The 24868-nt window shown below is 35.2% G+C and overlaps 3 protein-coding genes and 1 long non-coding RNA gene across 6 annotated transcripts; 2 read left to right on the top strand and 2 right to left on the bottom strand.

Moving 5' to 3' along the window:
• The first annotated feature begins 1882 nt into the window (after positions 1-1882).
• Positions 1883-3555, top strand: LOC110821967 (uncharacterized). Its single transcript, XR_015813714.1, has 2 exons — positions 1883-3302; positions 3384-3555. It is a non-coding gene; the product is annotated as an uncharacterized LOC110821967 (long non-coding RNA).
• A 69-nt stretch (positions 3556-3624) lies between these two features.
• LOC110821966 (stress response protein) lies at positions 3625-6851 on the bottom strand. Of its 3 annotated transcripts, XM_088208566.1 has the most exons (3): positions 6225-6851; positions 4574-4910; positions 3625-4101 (listed from the first exon to the last, which is right to left on the bottom strand). In XM_088208566.1, exons 2-3 carry the CDS (start codon positions 4893-4895, stop codon positions 4097-4099), a joined length of 327 nt encoding a protein of 108 aa, XP_088064692.1. In that variant the 5' UTR covers positions 4896-4910; positions 6225-6851; the 3' UTR covers positions 3625-4096. The 3 variants fall into 3 exon arrangements, with proteins under 3 accessions (XP_088064692.1, XP_021907643.2, XP_088064691.1); XM_022051951.2 differs by lacking the exon at positions 3625-4101 and having other exon boundaries at positions 4326-4910; positions 6225-6837; XM_088208565.1 differs by lacking the exons at positions 3625-4101; positions 6225-6851 and adding an exon at positions 5041-6215 and having other exon boundaries at positions 4326-4910.
• A 498-nt stretch (positions 6852-7349) lies between these two features.
• Positions 7350-18237, bottom strand: LOC110821900 (PITH domain protein (DUF1000)). Its single transcript, XM_088208563.1, has 9 exons — positions 18076-18237; positions 16709-16789; positions 16473-16522; positions 10004-10081; positions 9830-9887; positions 9689-9738; positions 9354-9462; positions 9170-9231; positions 7350-7722 (listed from the first exon to the last, which is right to left on the bottom strand). The coding sequence occupies exons 1-9, from the start codon at positions 18157-18159 to the stop codon at positions 7680-7682; spliced, it is 615 nt and encodes a 204-aa protein (XP_088064689.1). The 5' UTR covers positions 18160-18237; the 3' UTR covers positions 7350-7679.
• A 155-nt stretch (positions 18238-18392) lies between these two features.
• LOC110822110 (BRISC/BRCA1-A complex protein) lies at positions 18393-21040 on the top strand. The gene is made up of 3 exons (XM_022052119.2): positions 18393-18743; positions 19535-19693; positions 20542-21040. Exons 1-3 carry the CDS (start codon positions 18477-18479, stop codon positions 20914-20916), a joined length of 801 nt encoding a protein of 266 aa, XP_021907811.1. The 5' UTR covers positions 18393-18476; the 3' UTR covers positions 20917-21040.
• Positions 21041-24868: the final 3828 nt, after the last annotated feature.

The raw sequence follows: 24868 nt of genomic DNA, 5'->3' as shown, positions 1-24868 counted from the left end.
TATCAAATATTTGAAATTTCTTTTACGATCTAAGTGGATGATTTTGCACTGTAAACTGGGGGATGCAGTACTCGAATAAGACTTGTTTACATTTCGTCTGGTTGGATGTGCCATGGAAATTTCGCAACAAGACACCATTATTTCTACTACTATCTGCAGCTTGATAATCCAGTTTTAAAGTCTTTTTATAAAGCTTTGTTCTTGTTTTGTATTTGGGTTCTCTTGACCTTTGTTTCTGTTTCTGTTTTTTAATTTTTAATATATATATATATATATATTAACTCTATGCTTTATTAATAATAAACTTAATATTTTTTGAAGTAAAAATATAATACTAACAATTTTATATTATTTTAAATAATAATTTCATTTTTAAATTAAATAAAAAATAATTTAAAATTTATTATTTATATAAAATAAATTAGATAAAATAATTAAATTAAAATGAATATTCTAAAATAATTTAAATTAGTAACGTAGCTTTAAGAAATATCAATTAAACAATTTAATAATAACAATAAAATTATTATTTAATTTTTTATTATCTTACAAGCGTAATTAATTTCATAAATAAAATTAGTTAAATATAATACTATTAAATGCACTTATCGTAACAAATTTTATCAACTACTATATTGCTTTTAAAATTTATTTTTAAAATAATTTTACGATCTTATAATTTAAACATTAATCGTGCAAAAACGACTAAGACACCTTATCAACTTATTAATGAAGGAGAAAATTTGAAGTTTGTGAAAATTTAAGTAGATTATTTGAGAAGATATAAATATAAGATTTATTAGCGTATATAACTAGTAATAACTTGTTAATCAATTTCATTTATTTACAATATAATCGGATAAATTATGTTCATTGATTACCTCGAAGTTACTAATTATAAGGGACATCTAATGATATATTATGATCTCTAAAAAATAATAATAATAATTTTTTAAATAAAAAATTTATCTATTAATAATTTTCATGCATATATATTCGTTTAATTTAGTATTTAAAAAGAACATAAGGTATAAATTATGTCATACTCTTAGAGTCAATCATAACGAATATATATGTTATTCTAGATAAAATTTAAATAGTTTGGATAAACAATTTCATAAATTAATGACATTATGATTATAACTTCTGAATTTTCTATCTAAATGTATTAATTTAATAACGTCTTTATTTTACCTTAAGTAATGAGTTATTGACTATTACGTGCATAACTCTATATAATTTAGGTATAATAATAACTAATTCTTATAAAATAAACTGCAGTACAATAAATAATTTTGCATTATTAATTACTATTAAATTTTTATTTGGCACGTACTAAATATTCTATGCAAGAATTTAAGAACGAACCAATTTAGTAAACTTGTACTTCTAGCAATCATCTAAAGAAATTATTATCGGGTTAATTAGAATTTTTTATTTAATAAAATTAAACACTTAGCATAAAATATATAAATATATGCTGTATAAATCATCGAGTCCTTCTTTTTCCGAACAAGACATATAAATAAATCCGACGATGATCAAATAATTAGTGAACATATAGAATGAATTTTTTTCACTTATAGCTCTAATCTATTCGTTTAATTTCTTTAGTTATTCGCTAAAGTAAATATGATATAGAAGTCGATCGAGATTAAGTGTTCGAATCTATTATAATATATCTACAAGACGCGCAACGAATATTAAAAAAAAAAACGATCTTTACATGAACAATTTTTTTCGAATAATTTAACATAGCGTATTCATATCTCAATTAAAAATTTCTCGGACATCTATTACATTGTTTCTTATGATTTTAGATATTTATAATATTATAATGGTAAGCAAGCGTGACCCATATACTTAGAAGGCGGGTGTCCTTTTCGTAATTTCACACTGGGGAGTCCTTAGGGTTTGCAGAACCAGTCTATAAATTATTGTTTAGAGCTTCTCATCCTCCATCTCACTTCCTACTACTGGCTCCTTCGTTTATTTTCTGCCTCCCTTATTGCTGCTCTTCAGTCCCTTCTTAGTGTTTGCACAATCTAAATTCCGGGAACAATGTTGTTTTCTGCGCAAATCTGGTAATTCTAAAGTTTTCTCTCCCTTAATATATTTTCTTTCGGAGCTTCTGCAGAGTTACCTGAATGTTTTCTGATAATAAACCATTTCAGTCGAACGAATGTGGTGTAAAATCGTGTGATGGACGGTTAAACGTTTTACTTTTTTCTGTGTTTTAGAAAATAATATGTTTCTTATACGGTGTATGATTCTACTTCGGTATGATATTAGGGGTTAGAGCATATGGCTCCATAATCGAGTCAACAGCAGGCGCCAGTTAATGGCGGCCTATCTGCCGCTTGGAGCCGAAATCGATTCACTGGAGGAAGACTCTCGAAACTCACTGTTGTTTCCGGATTCAATACTCCAATTACATTTCAACTTTTTCTTGAAAAAAAAAAAACGTTTTCTTGTCACATTTCAACTAGATCATCTTGGTTGCCTAATGTTAACCAGAAAATGATCATCAAACCTTCCAGGTTTCTTCTCCTTTAAGAATTCAAGTAATTAGGCGGCTTGAATTAATTCATTGCGCCTTTAAAAATTTTCTCTTGTTTTGCCTTTGTAATATAGCTTGTAGGCACTCAGTCAGACACGGGTGTTTGTTGATAAAATATATAACAAGCTACCTTTTGCACAGTGCCTAGAAAGAGCTACTTACACGATTGGAGAAATTCACTAACGAATGGTTTTCTTCAAATTCAAAGCAGCTAAATGTTAATCTATAGATCCTCCATATTTATAATATTTAGATTGTCTAATCTTGTTTCTTCAAAGATTGCATCATAATCTTTGCTTGAGAGAGTCACTCATTGGTTTGTATAGAGAGTCACGCATTGAAGGAGAAGAGAGTGAAAGAAACAAGCTAAGTGATGGCTTCATATTTGAGTCAACAGCTGGTGTCGCCTCCATGGCACCTTGTCTGCCGCTTGGAGCCCACAGAAACTCTACCTGGTGAAGATAGCTTGTAACTATCTATAGTTTCATGCTAGGACTGTTGGTTACATCTTGTTTCTTCCATTACTTGTTTCCTTTCACTCTAAATCATTATTATGGGTTGAGTCTGTCTAATTGTTAATTTGCATATTCTTTGTAAAGTAAGATTATCAAGTTTTTTCTTGGCTTGTATTCAGATATTTGATTAGCGATGATGTGGTTGCCATTAATTTTCAAAGATTCCCTTTGACTAGTATGTATTTGAAGCCATAATTCTGATAGTTCAAATTACCTCCATGGATGATGTAAGTAGGTTCTTTAGTTGTAGGCAATTTGTGGCGCTCAGATCCAAGTTTTATGACCCCTGTTTTTATTTCTTATTGCAGATGGTTAAAGGAGAAGAATTCTGCAACCCAATTCACTAGATTAATGTGCAAGGATGTTGAGGTATATAGAGTTGTTGGAATATAATTTGCAGCTAATGATTATATTGGTGTAAGATTGATGTACATGAATATATTTTTAATGGATTTCAAAAGAACAAAGATAAAGAGCCTATATGACCCGAGAAATTTAATCATGGAAATTTTGATGTAAGAGTTAGAGAGAGAAAAAAAAAAACAAAAAGAAACGAGGAAATAATGAGAGACATATTAAGATCATACTCTATTACGTTCAAAGAAACAGATCATACCAAATAGCTGTGTCAGGAATCCTCAGAACCACGCATGGAAGGGAAAAGGTCAAACATAAAAAATCAGCGACTGTCAACTGGAAACCAAGTCATGCAATCAACTCCATTACACTCAAGCAAAAAACTTCGGTACCGCCAAAGCTATCTTCCCTCCGTCCGTGTTGTCTTCTTTGCTTTTTTCTTCTCTTTCTTCTTCCCTTTACTCTATAACTCACTGGTGCCAGCCTCGATTTTTCCCCTGTAAATCTCCATCATCATCGATGATCTGCTTCACGCCATCGCCACTTCTTTCCTTTACTTATTTGGCGGTGCCACCTCTGTCCTTGTCTCGTCGTCTCTATTTCTCTTTTCTGCTCTCCTCCTGTCTCTCTCGTTTTTTGTGAGCGTATTCGAAATTGTAGCCTTTTACTCTAGCAGTTTAAAATAAGAATTCGCTAAAAAAATATTTTTAATAAAAATAATTGTGAAATTTAAAATCTCTCAAAAATAAATTTCAATATTAACAGTTAGTTATTAAAGAAAAGTACTTACAAAATACACAAACGTTACACACCATATAAGGAAGAAAACCACAACGTCGCCGTTTTGTTGGGCTTTTGGTCTTTTACGACAGGCTGGGTTTAGGGAGACTTGGTTGGACAAATAAATTTTATTGCAGTAGAAATATTGGTAATATTCTACGGAATTACAGAGAAACGAAATACAAAGAGAAATTAAACAATCGTGCACTCAACTTAAGAAAACCAATTTACTTAAAGAGTTAAATGAAGATTAGCTTTCTTTCTCACCTTCACACTTTCTGAAAGGTCAAAACTACTTAGAAGCAACAATCACAATCAAATGGACAAAGAGGAGTACCACCGGCATTAGCTTTACTGATACCTAATTCCACTTCTGTGTAGATGGTAAGCCCATCCTCTGTTTTCTTCCTCGGTCGTGCAGGAAGTTCCTCGAAACCGTCATCTGTATCTCCTTTACTCTTCTTTTTTGTCTTCTTATTCTTCTTCTTCTTCTTTTCCTTGTTCTTCGGTGTTCCTTCTCCGTCTCCATTCTCCTTTTTCAGTTCTGGTTTTTTCCTCTTTTTACCAGCAAATATCTCATCAATCTCTTTACTGAGTTCCTTGGATTTTGAGGTGGGCTTTTCCTCTTCTACAACAGGATTTTCTTTCTTTGTTGGTGTCTTCGAAGAACCCTTTCTCGGCATTGGATTACTTCAGAGCTGCATGATTATAAATTTGCCACAATGTAAACGAAAACAAAAGATATTTCAAGTTTATGAAAATTAGTCAAAATCAAAAGGGGAAAAAACCTTGAATTAAAAGAGTACAATTAAAAGAAATTGCATTAACCTGTTCAGCGAAAAACAGGATGCTGGAGAACAAAGATTAGGTGGCAACAAAATTGGGCCTTGCCGTTGTTACGTGAAACAGAGATTTAATCAGAAAGAAAAGAGGTGATTCACCGTTGGAAATCAATTTGTTTGTGATATATGAGATGAGCAAGACAAAAATCCCACAAGTCCTCAGTGCAAATTCACAGTTGGCAATTGAATTTGTTTATTGGGATGCTTCAAGCCCAAAATACAAGTCATCAAATCTTCACTCAGGCAAGGTATTATAGTGGCTATAATAGTGTAGACATTCCCCAATATTATTGTTATAAGCTTTCTATTGACAAACACATGTTACCCTGTCAATCATTTCCTTGTCTCTTAAAATAAATCAAATAATGAATAAGGACTATGGAACCCAGAGATGATACCTAAGAAGAATGGATAGAGAGGAATGTACTAGGAGCCATCGATAGGATGTAAGGGTGCCCAATTCTAGTCATTGACCAAATGGAGGATCTTTAGTAACCAATAGGTTGGGACCTTTAGGTTACCCACTTGAGACTGGTCTCTACTTTTCCCAACAAGAGACAAGGAAATGTGTGAACAAAAGAGGGCAATCAGTTTCTAAAATCCGCTACTAAATACCCCAAAAGCAATAATATGAAAGGGACTGAAAGAACCCAGGGAAAACAGAGAGGCTTTATCACAGCTATCATCGTGTACGTCACTAGATATTCAACAAAATGGATTGAACCCTAAGCTGGGTTACAGAGTCAGAAGAGGATTGCTGCCCAACAACCAGTCAAGCATGAAAGAGAAATTTTTGAAGAAAAGGGATGTATTTGTATCATTGGTCCCCGGGGGAACCTCTAAGCAAGTTCTTCAGAGGGTAGAATTCCCCGTGACTGAAGAATTGATTTTGCACTCTTTGACATAGTATTTAACGTTGAAAAATGCATAACTACATTCCTAGTTTAATAGACGCATCTCTTAACATTTCATACATATGCAAACAATAGACTGAACCTTGCTTATTATGCATCCATAAGGGGAACAACGTAAATTTAATAGCATAAACGAAATGAAAGTTTGGAAGAATTTACGCATGGCAGGGAACAAGTCACGGACATAGTCACACACACCCAAAACATTCAAAATGCAGACGATAAACTAGGAGGAAAAGAAAAGAGAGACTTATACCACACTCGAATCCTTCTTGCGGGTTGCTTCCAGATGGCTGAATCCGCGGAAAAACACTCTCCTTAACCTCGCTTGTTCCTGATCTCCCTCCGTTGTTCTTTCCTTCGCAGATTTCTTAAACCTAAAAGGCTATTCTGCCCCCCTCCTGTTTCTCTTCCGCTAATTTGTTCTCTTTTCTTTTTCTTTCTGTCTTTCCTCCTTGCTCGACTGACTCCCCAAACTCTCAGTCGCCCCTTTCTTCAAGCCGCACCAGACTTTCCACTTCTTATTTCTGAAAGCCCCCTCGAGATTTTAATGCGAGGAAGCCTCTGATTTCCTCTGATTCAAGCACGTCAAGCTGTCTTTATCTTCTTCTTCTTCTTCTTCGCGTGCTCGACTCTGTTTCTTTTGTCTTCAGCCTTTTCTTTCTGTTCTGCTTCTCTGCTGCTCTAATTTACTGCTTTATCTCCCTTCGGACTCGTGCGGACAACCTATGGAATCCGCCTTGTTCGCTATTCCTTTCTAACTCTCGTCGTCTTCCCAAAAGAAAACCCTACTGTCTTCCCTTTTCTTTGCAGAAGAGGGAACGGCCCGAACTAAGAGAGTTGGGTTGTTTTGAACTGGATTTATGAAATTGGGTCAGGCTGAAACAATGTTAGAAGGAATTTGGGCTTCTTTCTGCTTTTCTTTTCACTCTGTTCTTTCTTTCCAATTTTCTCTTCATTATTTTTCTTTCCTCTTCCTTTTTTGACATCACAATGACAAATTCGAATAACTAGATTGAAAATAATGATGATAACAATATAAATTCTTGTTCAACATTTCACATTCTTGGTTTCCTTGAATAATAATCCAAAAACACTGCAAATACAGATTTGAACAATTTCCAATCACACATGGAACTTCTAAAATATGTCTTCTTTTAAATATGTTTACCTGATAGAATAATATTTTTGAAAAAAGTTAGACTTCCATGGAAGTTATTAAAACATCATATACAATCTTAGACAACTTTTAAGAATAAAATCTAGCCTGCCCTGTAAATTGATGTTGGCCCTTGTAGATAATTCGCCTTCCAATCTTACTATCTAGTGTTGGGGAAACATTACCTGATGAAACATTTATCGGTTCCACGAACTCAATAAATTAAGGACCAAAATATAATCTTTTTAAAATTTGCATCTGCTCTGACAAATCAAGTTTACCCGGATTTCTTATACTTTGTAGTTTATCTGTGCAAATTGATATTTGCCTGCAATCCTTCTCTCCATATTTTTTTTAAAAGCAAGACCAACCAACCTTCTCTTCTCTGTCCACATACTATATGCGCAAACACAAATACAAAGACAATTTAAGGCAAGATATGTGAAGAGGAAATTTTGCAGCATCCTTGGCTGTAAGCTGTGCAGGTGCATGCAACCGCATGTTCTTCACCAGCCAACCCCCTCCTCCAGAATCAACCTGTAGAGAATCTCTTCATCCCACATGTGAAAGACTCCCGCCACCTTCAGCTCGCGTCCTGAACAGCAAATTATTTTCAGGAAAAACAAAACCCTTGTAGGGAGGAATCTAAGCTGAAATTCTCTAGAACATGGAATTTGGTGTAACAGTATGGTAAGCTTAAGACGTTTACAGTAGTAGAATTTTATTTATTGTTCAACTTAACTATAACACTGATTATATGTTTGGTATAAAACAAGAATCTTTTCTGAAATTTGTCAGACAATCCATACTTAAGGCTAGTTTATAACAAATCCAAAAAATGTTAGGAAATTCATTTGTAAATCACTTTATTCAATTAGACGATATTGCAATTTTTGTAGAATTTCGAATTTCTTATTTCAATTCTACATATAATTCTATATGAACTAAATTTTTACTACTTTAGGTAGAACTCTCATCACCAGACAGTTAAATAAGTGAGATTTCTCCACCTAGCCTAACCTGATAGAGCTTTTTAAACCAAGGACATCAACACAACAAGGTGAATGGAAAAGGGCATAAAAAGTATCCTAGCCTGACCTTACATTGCTTTCTAAACCAGGATCTAGTTGGTCATTATTTACTAACAAAATGTTCATTGTAGAAAAACCACCACTCATCCAATTTCTCCACCTATTGCCAAAACATTTTCTAATAATGAAGTACTCAAAACATCCCAACTCAGTCAACTATAATCTTTAAAAACCATGTCTTTTCTCTTTTACCTCCTTAATCCTCAAAACTTATTAGGCAAAAGGGACATATCGAGACCTTTGTTGTGGCAAACTACCTCCAACATGAAAAGATCTCCCAATCTCTCATACAGCAACCTAGTGATTTTCTTAAAAGTGCTAGTCAAAATATTATTAGGCCTACAGACTGTAATCTCTTCCGTAGAAGGGCAGTGAGAACAGAATATACCAGCAAAAAATAACCATTGAGATAGAATTCTTGGAATATCATCAACCATCTCATCAGAATCAATGATTGATCAAGAATTGCCTATGAGATCAGTAATACTGCAATATTATATTGCTTTCTTGTAATATGTTGATGAGATACATCAGAATGAGAAATAATTACTATTTACAGCTCCGAGTTTTTCCCCCTCAAAAAAATTACTAACTCCCCAAACCATCTTCTAAAACTGTCTAAACCCATCTTTATCCAAATCCTCCCTTGATATTGAGAGTTCCACTCTGATTTTGAGGTGTGCAATTAATTTGATTTTGATTCATAAATTATATTATTTTCAACAGCTACTCTAACAACTGTGACCCTACACAGGATAAAGGCTGCCAGTTAGCAATTAAATATCGTATTGCCTTCTGTAAGGGCCATATTCAAGCCTAGAAATAAAATAGTGGTTGCCGTAGATTTACAAAAAGTGAAACGAATTGGATATTAAGCAAACAGGAGGAATCAACACTGCTTTAAAAGAAATCTATTCGTCTAAATAATGCATGGGAGAAAGTAAGACTTACTTATGGTCAGAAGGATTCGGTGTGATCTCATAAACAATTGTTGCGACAACATCCCGTTTCAACTGTTAGTTATGGCCAATAAAAAATAATACTTCATTTTATATATTCTTTATCATGAGAATACAAGAGACATACAGAAATATTAAACTAAATTGTTATTTAAAAAAAACTAAATTGAAAGTACCTTGGTAGCTTCACCTTTAAATCCAATGTACTGAATCTGAGTAGTATCACCACCAAAACTCTCAGGAAAGTGCAGTGTGATATTTGCAACACTCTGAAACTTTGAATATCTTGATGGAAAGATTAACAAAGCATAAGAAAGTTGAAGATAACAACTAATGAAACACGATTTGAATAATTCAGACTGAGATGAAAAACAAATTGAATGAAGCAATTTATGAGTTCTCATCATGTATCAGCTTCAGAAGTATATTGCTATCAAAAGGAATGAATTCCAAAGTCTAATAAAATAGGATTGGGCCAAAGAGAAGTCCTCTAAATAAAGGAAATCAATACCTTGTCTGGTATTCCAATATTCCTTGAAAATTTTCAACCAAATCCCACTCCTGAAACAAAATATCAATACATATGAGATCAAGCAACTTTGTAGGATTCTTTAATAGAGAAATTCTTTTATAGACCAAGTTGAGGTGATACCTGGACAGCCTGCATGCTTTGAGCATCAGAGAAGTCAATGCCCTCCCGGTTGATGAATCTGTGTTGGATAAATTGAAGGAAGTTTGATTCTTCTTACAAAGAAAGATAGATTGGAAAAAAGATATTTAAAAAAAAAAACCCTCCACTAGTTCTTTATTAGTTATTCAATCTTACGCTCTCATCTTGGAAGGACTTGTTCCGTTAGCACCTCCAATAATTGATATGCCCTTGATCTTAACATCTGAGGTGAATCTGCAAAAATCTTTCCAAGAGATTAGTAACTTGAAAAGAACTATTCCTGTAAAAAAGTATGCTTTTTCAGTAGACTACAGGGTCAGGCTTACAGCTTTAAAGTTTGTCTAATTTCAACACAAATCAACTTTTCATAATCTCAACTTTTCCCTCTTGATTTTGAAGTTTGACCATGTTATTCATGGATGATCAAAGTAGCTATTTAAAGTAATTGATTTGAAGTGCCTGCATATTCTTATTTGGTAAAATGAAACCTTTAAAATGAAGCAGGTAGGTCCATGCTTGCCCCCTCACTTATGAGAAAAGCTTGAGCCAAAACCAGGAGCTTCCTTTGACTCATTGGTATAACTCAAATTGAAGGATCTTAGGGAGATCAGGAGGCTATTTAAGGTGAGGGGGAAGCTCAAAAACTGTTTTCAAGGAAACAACAAAAGCTATCATATAAAATATCATACAAGAAATGTTTTTTGTTTTGACAGAGGAAAAAAAATGTAAGCTAGATTTTATGTTTCTAACAATCCAACATGAACGAAGTTGATATGACTCTTCAAGGGAAATGACTTTGGAGATTCACGAATGAGAATGAGAGTATCTGGTGGAGGGTGATTGAAGCGAAACTTGGTACAGCGGATAGAGGATGGTTCACAAGGGATTTGTCTAGACCCCATGGTAATGGGATGTTGAAGAAAATTTGCATGGATAAAAGGAAGTTCCATAATTGTATTAGCTGCAGGATGGGCACTGGGATGAGGTCAGTCTGTGGCATGATACCTGGTTGGAGGAGGGCACACTCAAAGCCCAGTTCCCCTATATCTATGGTATTGCTTGTTACAAGAATGCTTCGCTCCAAGAGTCTTATCTTGGTACTATGGGGAATGGGGAGTGGTTTGTGGAAGTCACAAGGAACCTCAATGATTGGGAAGGAAGTATGAGGTTTTACTTCCCGCTCTTGCTAAGGTTAGACTTGATAGTACCGGGGATCACCCCATTTGGAGGCTCAATGCTAGAGAGATATTTGTTAGGTCCTCCTACAACCATTTGATGAAAAGAGAGACTACCGGCAATGACTTTCCATCCAAGCAAATTTGGAAAGTGAATACATTGCCCAGAGTGGCTTTTTTTGTTCGAGAGGTAGCTAAGGGATGTAGTTTAACTCCAGACAAGCTAATTAGGAGGGGCAGGATTCTAGTAAATAGTTGTTTTTGTGCAAAAGGGACGCAGAGTCATGCAACCATATCCTACTGTGGTGTCCCTTTGTCTTTAGCCTCTTGGGTATTAATTGGGTGCTGGCTGACTTGGTGAGGAAGGAAATTTGGCGTGAAAAGGAGTAAGTGGTGTGCAGAAGCATGTTAGTCTTAATCCCCTTACTACTTTTCGGGTGGCGTGAAAAGAAAGAAATATAGAAGCTTTCGAAGGCATGGAAGTGAAATATGATAGGATGTCAAAGATAGTTGGCTCCAAAGTCTAGGTTTTTTTTATTGATATGTAAATATTTTGTACATACTCAATACCTCAAGAAGCTTAGAGATCCCATGGTGGGAAATAGCCTGAGATCACAACCTACCAACTTAGCCAACAACCAATTACTCCTCCACAGCGATCGCTACCTAACCACTCTTGCTGATGTTTATATGTAGGCCTGAAATACTCTCAAACAAATGCAAAATGGTAAGAACATTACCAAAATTTTCATGATTGCTTAATGAAAAAAGGATCTCGTCATCAACAACAAACTGGAGATGACAGACTTTATAATACATTTTCAGGCCCCATGGTAAGTCGTTATACCTGTCTGTGGAATAAGATAACATATGACTCAAAACATCAACCACATCATAAAGAGAACGAGAGACAGAGGATTCTTTTCCTAAAATGAAACTGCCCCCAAAACCAAGTTCTAGCCTTCCCTTCACCATAAAAGCAAAAGATGCAAAAGAAACTCCACCTGGCATCGAGACCTTTTCTATGCAACACCTTCTTTGGGAAACCAAATTCATCAGTATAAGACTTCTCTAAATCCAATTTAAAAGTAAACATTTATATCTCGGCCTACTATCTTCGTCCATCACCTAATTAACAATGAGTGCAGCATTGAGAATACATCTTCCTCCACCAAAAAAAAAAAAAAAGAAAACTCTGGTGCACGGAGATAGTATCATCCAGCTCCTGCCTCAATCTCAAAGAGAGCACTTCATTAACTTATAGACACTAGCAATCAAGCTGATGCACTTATAGTCAAAAAGCTTCTTTTGGGGACTATAGGTAATAAAGGAAGAACTTATGCTAATTCCAATCTTACCATTTAGGTGAAATCCCTCAAAAACCTAAACTGAATCTGCCTTAATTACATCCTGGTGCACCATAAGAAGGCCATAGAAAAGGATCCACCCCAAGAGTCCTACAGACACTGAGCCCCCATACTGCTCTTCAAATTTGTTCTCATCAAAAGGATGCTCTAACCTCTAATTTCTGAAGCTTGGGATATTTGGGGCCATAAACACATGAGAATCATTAAGAAAGCTTACCTCTAATGTCCAAAATCACCAAAGTAGAGAGAAACCCTTGATGGAATCTATAAGAGATGCTACTCTAGGATCCCACAGAATCGTGTTGCTGTTTGAAGCCCCACAGGAAGAATTCCAATACCAACTCTTAAATCTAGATTCCCAAACACTGCAAACCCCCATTGCATCAAGAATACCCTCTTGATCTCCTAAAACATAAAAATATTCACAGCACTCCAAAAATTATCTTCCTAAACTTTTCGCATTTGAGCATTAACCAACCCATTAAAATTCCAATTTATAACATTCATTGAGAAAAAAATTTACCCTGCCTGCCCTTTAAATACCCATAATGAATAATAGAGGCTAACCTATTACATTCGAGGTCAATGTGTTTTTTCTTCCTCATATAGGTCTTAGGGGAGACCTTCACTCTCACCGTCTTTCCCAAGGGATCCACAAGCCTAAACCCAAGTTCTTTAATCTTGCTCGTGTCCTCATTATAATTCCCTTGCTTAATTGAAAGAACAGATATGGTGGGCCTCACAAGTACTTGATAACTCACAACAAGGGTAGAAAGACGGTAAAACATATCCACAGTCTTTCCCAAGGGATCCACAAGCCTAAACCCAAGTTCTTTAATCTTGCTCGTGTCCTCATTATAATTCCCTTGCTTAATTGAAAGAACAGATATGGTGGGCCTCACAAGTACTTGATAACTCACAACAAGGGTAGAAAGACGGTAAAACATATCCACAGTAGGAGTACTAAAGGATTCTTCCGTTTTTTTTCTTTTTTTTTTTTCGAAATACAAAGTGTAAAAAGTATCATTAATAACAGGCACCAAGGGAGTGGCAACCCATATACAATTGTTTATATATCTACCAAAATATCAATGAGGTTTCCTAAATCTTTGATAAAGCAAAGAACATGACCCAATAACAAAAAAACTGAGGGTCTGGAACCATCTGTCCCTAAATCCTCCATAGACTAAAGGATCCTTCTATTAATCTATTAATGCTGAGATTATTACATTCACCACCTAAAAAATTATCAAAGGCTAAACTAAGGGATTTAAGAGTGACATAATTATTGTAGGGTTAGAGCACGAGGATATAGTGTCAAGATTAAATGGAAGATCCACTCATTCCGAAGATAAAAGGTTCTATTTAGATACAGGATTTAATATCTTTTTTTCCAAAATCTGCTCAATAACTGCAATCCTATCTTCCTAACCAGAAACCTATTGGTTGAAGAGAAAAGACATCCATCCTGCCCTTCCACCTGGACCAGACCAGATTCATCCTTATCTGTATCTAGAGCATCACCCGTGCTATTCACTTCCTATCCATGGTGTCCTCCAAGTCAAACCCAAGTGAAAAAAGTCATCATTTTCAAGTTCTTCTTCCAAATAAAGAAGAAACAAGAGAGAGAGGTCCTCTGAAGCGTCAGAAGCATCCCTACTAGTGACTTCTTAATCATTTAAATTGGTATTGTCCATTAGTTCTACCCATGAAAGATTCCAAACACCTATTTAGGTGTCTTAAACATTGTGTTTCTCTTCTAGGTTTCATTGCTTAGAGACCAAAATCACCCTGCCTCTATCGGTTCAATGATCACTAACATGTACAAAACTCGAGGTGTCAATAGATCCTTCAACAAAGTGATTTAATTTAGGATAAAAAGATCTTTCATATAAAGAAAAAAAATTATTTGATAAGCAAAGTTGGAAATTTTATATCTCAATGATCAAATCACTAACTCAATATTTGTACAATAATCAAATAAATAGTTTATCAAATAACTAAGCTTGGAAACCTATTTCTAGGTACTAGATCATAAAAATATGAATTCTTAAATCTATCTAGGAATTGCACCAAATAAGAACATAAGCTAATTAATTGGAGTAACTTGTAATAGAGGTTAACTACTTTAAAAAAAACTTATAATAGAGGTTAACTAAATAAGATCCTATCTTAATACGAAATAGTAAACTGTTGATTTTTGGAGAAAAAATAAATAATTTTATTTCTCACCCTTTAAATTGTTACACTTAGGGCATTTATATAATTCATAATCTATTAATACGAAAATTCTTATTCTACTAGAATTTTAATAATATCATATTATTATTCTCCTAAAATCCTAATTACATAATATTAAATAATTAAATAATAGAATATGGTATTCAACACCCCCCCTCAAGTTGGTGTAGGGATATCACACATGCGCAATTCGCAAACCTAGTTCTGAAGAGTCATTATGCAATCTGCCAGATGTGTACGCGCGCTCGACTCGGGTCAAACAGCTCGACTCGGTAAGGTTTGACCTGGCTCAAAACAGCTCGGTCCGCCTCAAAACAGCTCGACTCGGTTCAAAACGGCACGACTCGGCTCAAAATGGTTCAACTTGGCTCTAAAACGGCTCAAACTTGACTCTAAAATAGCTCAAAATCGGCTCAAAAATAGCTCGAAGTCAGCTTGACTCATATTCTCCGGACAGATCTCTAAACGTGCGCATAAAAATAAAACGTCGCGGCCTTTTTCACCGACATCTGTAGATGTACGGATGTAGTGTTTTACTGGTGCCTGTAAATTTGCAGCTGCAGCTTTTTACTAGCGCTTCCAGAGTGCAACTGCACATTTTTACCGACGCCTCCAGGGTGCAGGTGCACTTTTTTACCGGTGTCTGAATCATCGCTGAAAATCACCGTAAACACCACAGAACACTAGCGGGTTCAAATATGTTTTGAGTGGTGATAAGAGCAAATCTAGATAAAAGGGTGTCAACCCAGCATGTTGTGCTATTTTAGGGTTTGAAAATAACCCTAAAATAACTTTATTTGGCTCTGATACCATGTTAATTTTTTTTTTAAAAATTAATAATTTTATTTATCACCCTTTAAGTTGTTAAACTTATAATATTTATATAATTCCTAACCTACTAGTAAGGAAATTCTTATTCTACTAAAATTTTAATAATATAAAATTATTATTTTCATACAATCCTAATTACATAATACTAGATAATTAAATAATAAAATATGATATTCAATATAAATTTATAATAATAAGCCTATAGAATAATATGAATTCTTTGAGAAGGACCCTTAGCGTAGAGGGGGAGCACTTAGAGTTCAGTTTTTCTGGATTTTCATTATTGCACGGCACAAGAATATTTCGGTTCATGTGTGTCTAAATGTCCATGTGAGGCATGTGGTGGTTAGGAGATGGTTGGTACAATAAGGGATGAGATTTCAGTTTGGAAGGTTATTAGTGGTAGAAAGAAACATGTGAGTTTGATGATTTCCCTTACTATATTCGGGTTGGTGTGAAAATAAAGAAAAATCAGAGCTTTTAAAGGGGTGGAAGATGATTTTGATAGGGTTAAAGATAGATAGTTTTAGACCCTTGATTTTTTAGTTACACATCCTCCTCTTTATTCTATGAAAGATTTTGGGGACCTTATTGACATCCTAGTAGACATGTAACATTTTTGTACATGGGTTGACACCCTATTTGGTGCTTGTATGTTGATGATCCTTGCCATACTTCTTATTTCAAAATAGAATAATAAGTCTACAGATATTAGTTCCTAAATAAGCTAAATATATTAATAATAGATAAACATCACAATTACATAAATATATCTTATAATTAAAAAAAGATGTTTGATTGGTTAGCATTTAGAATTTCACATTATCTCATTTCTACATTGTAAAGGTTACGTAATTATAGAGATAAAAATCAAGTATACTAAGTATAAAGCACCAAGGAAGGTTATGAAATTATAGAATTACGAGTAATGGATCTAGTTAACAAACATCGGCTTCTCAAGTTGCAAATAAAAAGACTCACAAGGAACAAATGAGAAATATATCCACTTACGGAATATAAACAAGTAATTCAGGATCCCCCTCATTGCTTTCCAAGTTGTCCTGCAAATTACGATATGTTATTAGAATACTTCTAAAAACATAGATCAAACATGTAAACTAAGAATCTACATTCCATGCATAGTGCTTGGAAGTACAAAATTCAACCAAAAAAAATACATTTCTTCACATGATAGAATTAGACCAATGCTAGATAGACCAAATACATCTCTCAGCAAAGAAGATTACCCCAGAAGAAAGAAGACGCTCCTCCCAAGCTTTGAAAACTGACTTGACACTTCCCGGAATGGCCTCATTTAAAGCAGATACCTTTCAATAATAACACAACAATATTTTCATGCTTCATACTATGATAGAGTATCTGATTAAATCCACTGAAACTATTAAGATGGAAAAATGCATGAAAGGTAAGATGTCCTATACATCAAAAAAGAGAGATTCACTTATGGCACAATCCAAAGATATCAATAAATGCAAACAAAAACACGTTCCTGAACTCACCCTATCACCCATGCAGTAAAAGACATCATAACTGTGTTCATTTCAAGTGTGTCTAAATGTCCATGTGAGACATGTGGTGGTTATGCATAAAATAAGAGCTAGCAGAAAATACAAACAAACAAAGACAACAAAATCCTCTAGCAATTTTATGAAATAGTTAAATGCTTCATAAAAAATTAGAAAATCAACAAATTAGTGGCAGTTATGCAAGTGGCAGACTACACCTTTTCCAGACCTAGTGGAAGCCCTACGTTTTTACCAAAGAATCTTAGATAAAATAATGAAAGATAAAATACAGGAATGAGTGGCATATAGAAGATGATAGATAATATCCAAGTCTGCATGTCATTGTACAAAAAGTTTCCAATTGTCAACTTTATATGATCCTTATAATCATTTCTACTTCTGTAATGGTCATAAACTTGACGCAAATAAGTCAGATCAAAACATCTATCTTTCAACTGCTAAGAATGAAGATGCTAGCATCCTATCAGTCCATCATTCGAAAAGTATCCAACAAACCCAAGTTAATCTGTGGAGGAAATTTGCACACAAGTTAGCAAAAGTTAGCACATGCAGCAACAAGGCAACTAATGATCCCTTTAATCTATTCTCCATCAGACTCACAAAACCAAAAGCAGCAAGCATCAATCTAAACAAAGCAGCAGTAGATAACCAAAAAATGTAGTTTTTTTCATAAAGAGAAAAAAACCAAGCAACTGTGGATTTTGATCCACTTATCTCAGTGCAAAAATCAAGATGACCTAGTTCAAAGCAATGCGTCGTTAGTCGATCAATACCGGGTACAATGTAAAAACAACCAAGTGCTTATAGATTTAAAACAAAAATCGTTAGAAGAGGAACACCAAGGCACGAGATTCAACATAGAAAACCTAGGAAGTCTTACTGACAAAGCACTATGGGAACAGTTGAAGGTTAAAATCAGTTAGGTCCCCGTTTCCTTTCAATAATCAACAGAGAGAAAAAGAAACTATTAAAAATTGGGGATACGAAAAACTGTAAATAGAGAGTGAAGAACCTAAAAGTGATAATAGCATGTGGAGAGACAGAGATAGACTGAAAGAAATAGAGACCTTGGGAAGATCAATGTGTTTGTAGAGGGACCAATCAGAGGAGCAATCGTGATCTTCACAACTGTGATCATGCATGCACGCCATCTCTCTCTCTCTCTCTCTCTCTCCCTGGTAGAATAAGAAGGGCCGTGAGAAGCCAAGCGAGGAAGAAGAGAGCGAGACACTGATGAAGGAAAAAAACAAAATTTAAAAAAAAAAAAAAAAAACGACACCGTTCTCCGCGTCTTGACAACATAAAACGACACCGTTTAAGTACCACCATCTCGGACGTCAAAACGAGACCGTTTAGAAGAAGCACCAAATAAATGCAGAAAGCATCTACACGCGTCAACCATCTGCGAGGGTCTTCTTCCGTTTGTTGGTCTGGGGAGAGAGAAAGAGGGGGAGAGAGAAAGAGAGAGATGGAAGGGATAGAAGGAGAGAGCACCGTAGCAGGAACATGCCGCTATACACTAAAACCAACAAGAATAAACAACGAGGACATAATCTTCTGTGTAGATGTTGACTCGGAGTCTCTCGTGGAAATGAAGACGACGGGACCAAGTGGAAGGCCATTCACCAGATTGGACTCTATCAAGCAAGCGATCCTTTTATTCATCAACGCCAAGCTCTCCATCAACCCCGATCACCGCTTCGCTTTTGCCACCCTTGCCAAAACTGCTGCTTGGGTACTCTGCTTCTCTCCTTTTTCCTTTTGTTTAACTATTTCTCTGAATTTTATAAACTAGTTTGCTATTTTTTTCTGTGTTTATGTGAATTGAGCTTCATAGGTAGCATAAATTTCTTTTTTATGCGTTGATTTTGGATGGACTCAGCAGTCTATTTGTTTAGGCAAGTGCATGCTTGTTGTGTTATGCGTGCTTATCAAGTGATCCAAACCTAGCTCTTTAATTACTTAAGCTGCATTGTTATGCGAGTTCCTTTTATAGGGAAAATTGCAGAAAGGATCTCCAACTGTGCGAAGCTAACAATCTTTGTCACGCTTTTGTCAATGCTTTACCACTTCTTCTGTTATGGGTTTCTCAATTCGGTTACAATGTCTGTATTGGTTTTTCTTCTTGCTTATATCTATGTTTTTACAATTCAGCAAAAGCAAGTGAAGTTTCTTAAAAAGACAATTGATAAGATCCAATTTGTAATGGTAAAAATGTTGCTATTCTATCACAGTTGTAATACTAGAAGGTCTCTTTTATGAGGATTCCATGTTTCTGGCCACGTCTACTCTACTGCGGGAATAAATTGCTCAAATCATGAGATTGATAAATTTTCTATGCATATGATCCTAATTATACAACACATTGAGAAGGAATGCCTTGTGTTAGAGAGGGTTTGTATCAACCCTTTGACAATGGATTATGTGGAGTGCAATGGCCTTTGCTCAAATAAGAATATGAACCATGCTCTCTTTGTCGCTCTCTCTCTCTCTGTTGATTAGTTGATGGTTTATGATATATTGTAGCTTCGAAAGGAGTTCAGCAATGATGTTGAGTCTGCAGTTTCTGCACTACGAGGTCTATCAGCTACTTCCTCTTGTGGTCAAGCAGATCTTACCAATCTATTCAATTTGGCAGCTCATGAAGCAAAAAAATCTCGTGCACAGAACCGGATTTTGAGGGTGGTGAGAATTATGATGCTCTCTTGATCTGCCATTTTATTTGTTCATATTTATTTTTTGGTCCTAAGCAAACTAATGGCCTTTCACTCAAATGTTGGAGTCAGCATACTCTTGATTATCCTAGAGAATGATCAGATGACGATGATTTATTCCACTTCTCCAAGTTAATGAGACCCACAATGAATTTAGTTTGTTTCAAGTTATGTTTAAAGTGATCTGATTTATTTTTCAAATTGTTCTTCATGTCATAATGATGTAGGGCAAGGAGAGCTTCATGATAGGCGATGAAAATTTATTAAGAACCAGAAACAGAGATCTTGAATCTCAATAATCAAATCAATTACTCAATATTTGTAAAATAATCATATGAATAGTCTACAAAATACTTTAAGTTATAGTATTCTGTTTATGAACCTAAACATAATCAAACTAGAATTCAAGTCCATCTAGAAATTATACTAGATAAGACAGTAAGCTAATTAGATTTTGAAAGAATAACATAGAATAGAAAATAACTAAATAAGATCCTAGCTAAATAGAAATGATAAACTCACACCTGTGATGAGTCTATAGGTACTAGTTCTTTTTTTTTTTTTTTGAAATATCTATAGATATTAGTTCCTAGTAACCTAAATACAATAATAATACATAAAAATAACAGTTACAAATATCTCTGTATTGAAATATGTTCCCTTTGGAATTCTCTTGATCTACATTACACATAGTTGATCAAACTCCTTTCTTCTTCTAGTATATTTTGCTTTTCTCCACCTTGAACATGGGCTTTCAAATTTCTTTAGTACTTGTACGTCCTAAAATTAAGAGTCGTATTTGACATTATATTGCTCTAGATTCTTATCTACTGCAGATCATCTGTTAGACCACAACATCAATGGCCTGTAAACCAGAAGCTCTTCACTTTAGATGTGATGTACCTCCACGACAAGCCTGGGCCTGACAACTGCCCCCAGGAGGTCTATGATGCACTCGTGGATGCCCTTGAACATGTTAGTGAGTACGAGGGCTACATCCATGAGAGTGGGCAGGGGCTGGCACGAACCCTCTTCCGTTACATGTCTGTGTTGTTATCTCACCCTCAACAACGTTGTGCTCAGGATGATATTGACATACCCAAGTCTCTTGTGAAGAAGTCTCCAGCAGCTGACTCCGGCAATGGTGAAGATGGTGTTCCGGCAGGCAAGCCAGTAGGAATAGCAACAATTTAGGTGTCAGTATGAACCAGAGTTTGGTATGGTTAGTTGTTCCGTATTTGTTTGCTGCTGGTGCTGAAAAGGGCTTGTAATTGACTGAGGATGTATAATCTAATGAACATCATCTGTTACTGTACAAGTTTTTTGAAGTTTTCTTGTGAAGTTTCTTTTAACAATCCACCACTGTGTATAATATTAGTGAACAGCAGATGGACTTTTCAAGGTATCTAAAAACTAGTTCATGGGGGTTGGTAATAATGGGAGAAAGTAGAATTTTGGTGCTTATTCAATTTTTCTTTTTTGTTTCCTTCTTATGGGAAAATCTTATTATGTGGGGCATAAAGAAATCTTTCATTACAATACAAATTATGTATATTACTCAAGAATCCACATCTATTTGTTGTGTAAAGGAAAAATGTCCAAGTTCTCTAATATTTCTGGAAGCATGGCAAAATTCGAGATATGAGACTCTGTCATGATGTCTCTCTTTAATTCACTGTTGTCTGGAACACACACTCTATCTTGAAACCGGAGTAACCCATCGGCAGAGACTCGGAATTCTGAGCTTACTCCCTGTTTTGCATCATTCTTGCGGGCTATTAGGGTAGGGTCGACTGACTGGCCTTCCCTTATTCTCTGTATTAATTCGGGCTGCACGATCAGACAGTCCAAACATGCAACTCTCTTCAGGTCCTAAAGTCGAACTTGTTGTATGACCTCACTTTGCCTGCGTTTTGAAACCATCAAATAGCAGAATACTCCACAACCGGAAAATATCATTTGTAAAGGCTGTGTAGCAGAACCACACGCCAAGGGAGGCTACCTAGGAGATAAAATCAAACTTTAGAGTCCAATATCCTCATTTGTTCGATTAAGAGTAAGAGACAAATTGGGGGGACCAAATTTCTTTAAGGGGGGGAGAGTTGTAACACCCAAATTTTCATTTTTATTATTATTGAAATTATTTTGATTTTATTTTATTTTAATAATTAATTTATTAGGTAATAATTATATGGTTTTAATCTAATTTAATTTAATTTAATAGAAATAAAATAATAATAATGATAAAAATGGGTAAAATTATTTTTTAGATTTAATTGAAAATGATTTTGAGAAAAATGGATGAAAATTTAAATTCTGGGGGTGTTTTAAAAAAAAAATCAAAAATTGGGGTCAAAACGTAATTTAGAAAAATTACGCCACGTCAGCAGCCCGGTCAGCAGCTTCGGCCAACCAGGATACGCTGCATGGCAGAGATGCTGACGCAGGAAGGCCACGCGGAACGGGCCACGTGGGCGATCCGCGTGCGCACAATCGGACGGCTGAGATCCGTTCACGCGCGCACGGACGGCCCAGATCAAACGCGCGCACGGACGGTCCAGATTGCACCCGTGCGGACGGCCTAGATTCATTTCTAATTTAATCGCGATCGGATGGCTCAGATTAAATCATAATGGACGGCTCATATTAAAAGGGGAGGTTTATAAATAATTTAATCCACATACAACCCCAAACTCTAGCCGTCAGAATCCTCGCTGGGAAGACAACCCAGCCACCGGAGGAACCGACCGCTGCCACCCGCCGCCGCACCGGAGCACATTTCGGCCGCCAAATGAGGTAAAATTTCTCCAATTGGCTTGGTTTTTGATGCTGAACCCATCTGTAGCCAAACCACCGGCCAATTGGCCGAAAAATACCACCGAAGCCCAATGGCGCCGCCGCGGGTTTCCTCGATTTTTGCCTTCAATGAGACCCTTCCCGATTCCTGTTCGATGTAATTTTTACACCACTGTGACCACCCTCCTTTCCTCTACAGGTTGACCGGAGTAAAACACAAAACCGCGACTCGCCGGAGAAGCCGCCGTACCCGAGAGCTTCGCCACTGGTAAGTCTTGATTTTCTGGATTTTTTTTTTGCCCACCGAGGGCCCTAGGGGTGTTTTATCACAGGAATCAATACAAGTTTTGCCGAATTCAGCCGAAAACGGTCAGAAACGACCAACCTGATGTGGATCGCCGCCGTGGGCGACGACACTGTCGCCGTAACAAGGCGGGGGGCTGCCGTGCCAAAATTTCAAAATTGGCCGAATAGTCCCTGAGTCTGATTTGGGATATTTTGGGGACATGTGCAGGTACCGGAAGTGTATTTTAGTTTTCGAAAAAAAATTCAGGGAATTTAGAGACTGCTCGTAGGCACAGTGAGAATCCGATTTCAGACTCCGAAGTAAGTAAGGATCTCTCACCCTATTTTCTATCACGGTATTAAAGTTTAATAAATGATAAAACGGTATTTTATGAATTAATAGATATGTATAATTAATTAAGATTGCTAATGGGATCCGAACCTGATGTATTTGTTGGTCTATTCCTGTTTGATGTATTTTACAGTCTAAATGCAGTATAGTATTTGATTGTTTATTCTGTAGTTTCGTATGCATGAATCACTGTTTAATCTATTATGGTTTGAATTATTGTGAACCTGATGTTGTGTTGCCTTATTTGGTGTGCGTTACTGGTTTATGTATTCATGTTGATTGGGTAATTGAGACTAAAAAAAATAAAAAAGGTATGTGAATTTATAAATAGATAAGTCGACAGCCTCACTAGATATCCTGGGAGATGGTGGACGGATCGGGTCCATATAGAACCCTACCGGGAACGTGGTCTCTCATATTGGACGGGGTATGGAGACTTTAAATGTTTTGACGCTCATACCGGACGGGATATGGAGACAGCCCACTTCACTCTCATACCGGACGGGGTATTGAGGTTTATGGTTTTGGCGCTCATACCGAACAGGGTATGGGGACGGCCTTAGAATTAAGGTGAATTGTTCACGTGTAGCGGGGACCCCTATAGATCCTCATGGATACTAGTAACCTAATAAAAGATAAAATTTGTCGTCTGATTATTAAAATACAAAAGTATGATATGTGTATGTTACAGAGTGTGCATGATCTTATGACGTTTATAATGTTATTATTTTCATAAATTGTTTTCATGAATCTCATCGAGTTAAGTGGACAGTAAATGGTTTATTATTGACAAATGAATTTGTTATGAATTATGTTCCATTTGTCGTTTTTGTTTTCTACCAACATTTACTACTGTGACAGTGAAATAGTGTGACATTTTTACTGGGATAGTGTAGCTCATTCCTTACTTAACCATTTCATATCAGGATGACTTAGTTCCATACCCCGTTCCGCAAAAAGACGGTGAGTAGAAGCCTAAAAATTTATTAGTTTTCCTTATAGTATTCATTCATAATATTTTCTTTAGTTAGTTTATTTTTTTATATCCTTAATACGTTTTGATTATTGTGTAAGAGATATTAATCATAATCTATTTTACTTCGCTTTCGCACTTAGAATAAATATATACATTTTCTTTTAATTTATGAGACCGTATGTAATAGAATGTTAGATGAATTAAAATATATTCCAAAAGCAGAAAGCTTATAAAGATTATATCTTGTAATTTTAGGGAAATAAATGAATTTATAGTTATATATATATATATATAGAGAGAGAGAGAGTAGTGAAAAAATTATTTTGAATAATGTGTATATATTAATATCATACAACATTTTCGGAAGTAGCATAATAGAAATGTGTCACTTTATAAATTATATTAATCAATTTAAAATTTTGATAAACTAATTAGAAAAATATACTAAGTATATATGCACCACACGAATTAATAATCATGCAAGTAGATCTAAAAACTTTGTTAATAAATGTTTGATAAAAATTAATTAATTATATATATATACATATATTTCTGGGGTAAAACCAAAGATTTGTGAAATAGTTTTTAATATTTTAAGTTGATTATATTTCTGTGGCTTGTTGAGCTCAAAATTCACATATATTTTTTGTGGTTTGTGAAAATAATTTTAAATAAAAATAATTTATATTTTTATATAAATATTTTTATTTTTATTTATTTATTTTTTTCTCTCATTC

The sequence above is a fragment of the Carica papaya genome, chromosome 7 (assembly GCF_054855325.1).
Source record: "Carica papaya isolate Zhongbai chromosome 7, ASM5485532v1, whole genome shotgun sequence".
NCBI lineage: Eukaryota > Viridiplantae > Streptophyta > Magnoliopsida > Brassicales > Caricaceae > Carica > Carica papaya.
Note: the sequence above shows the minus strand (reverse complement) of the source record. Positions and strands in the feature narration are given on the sequence as shown.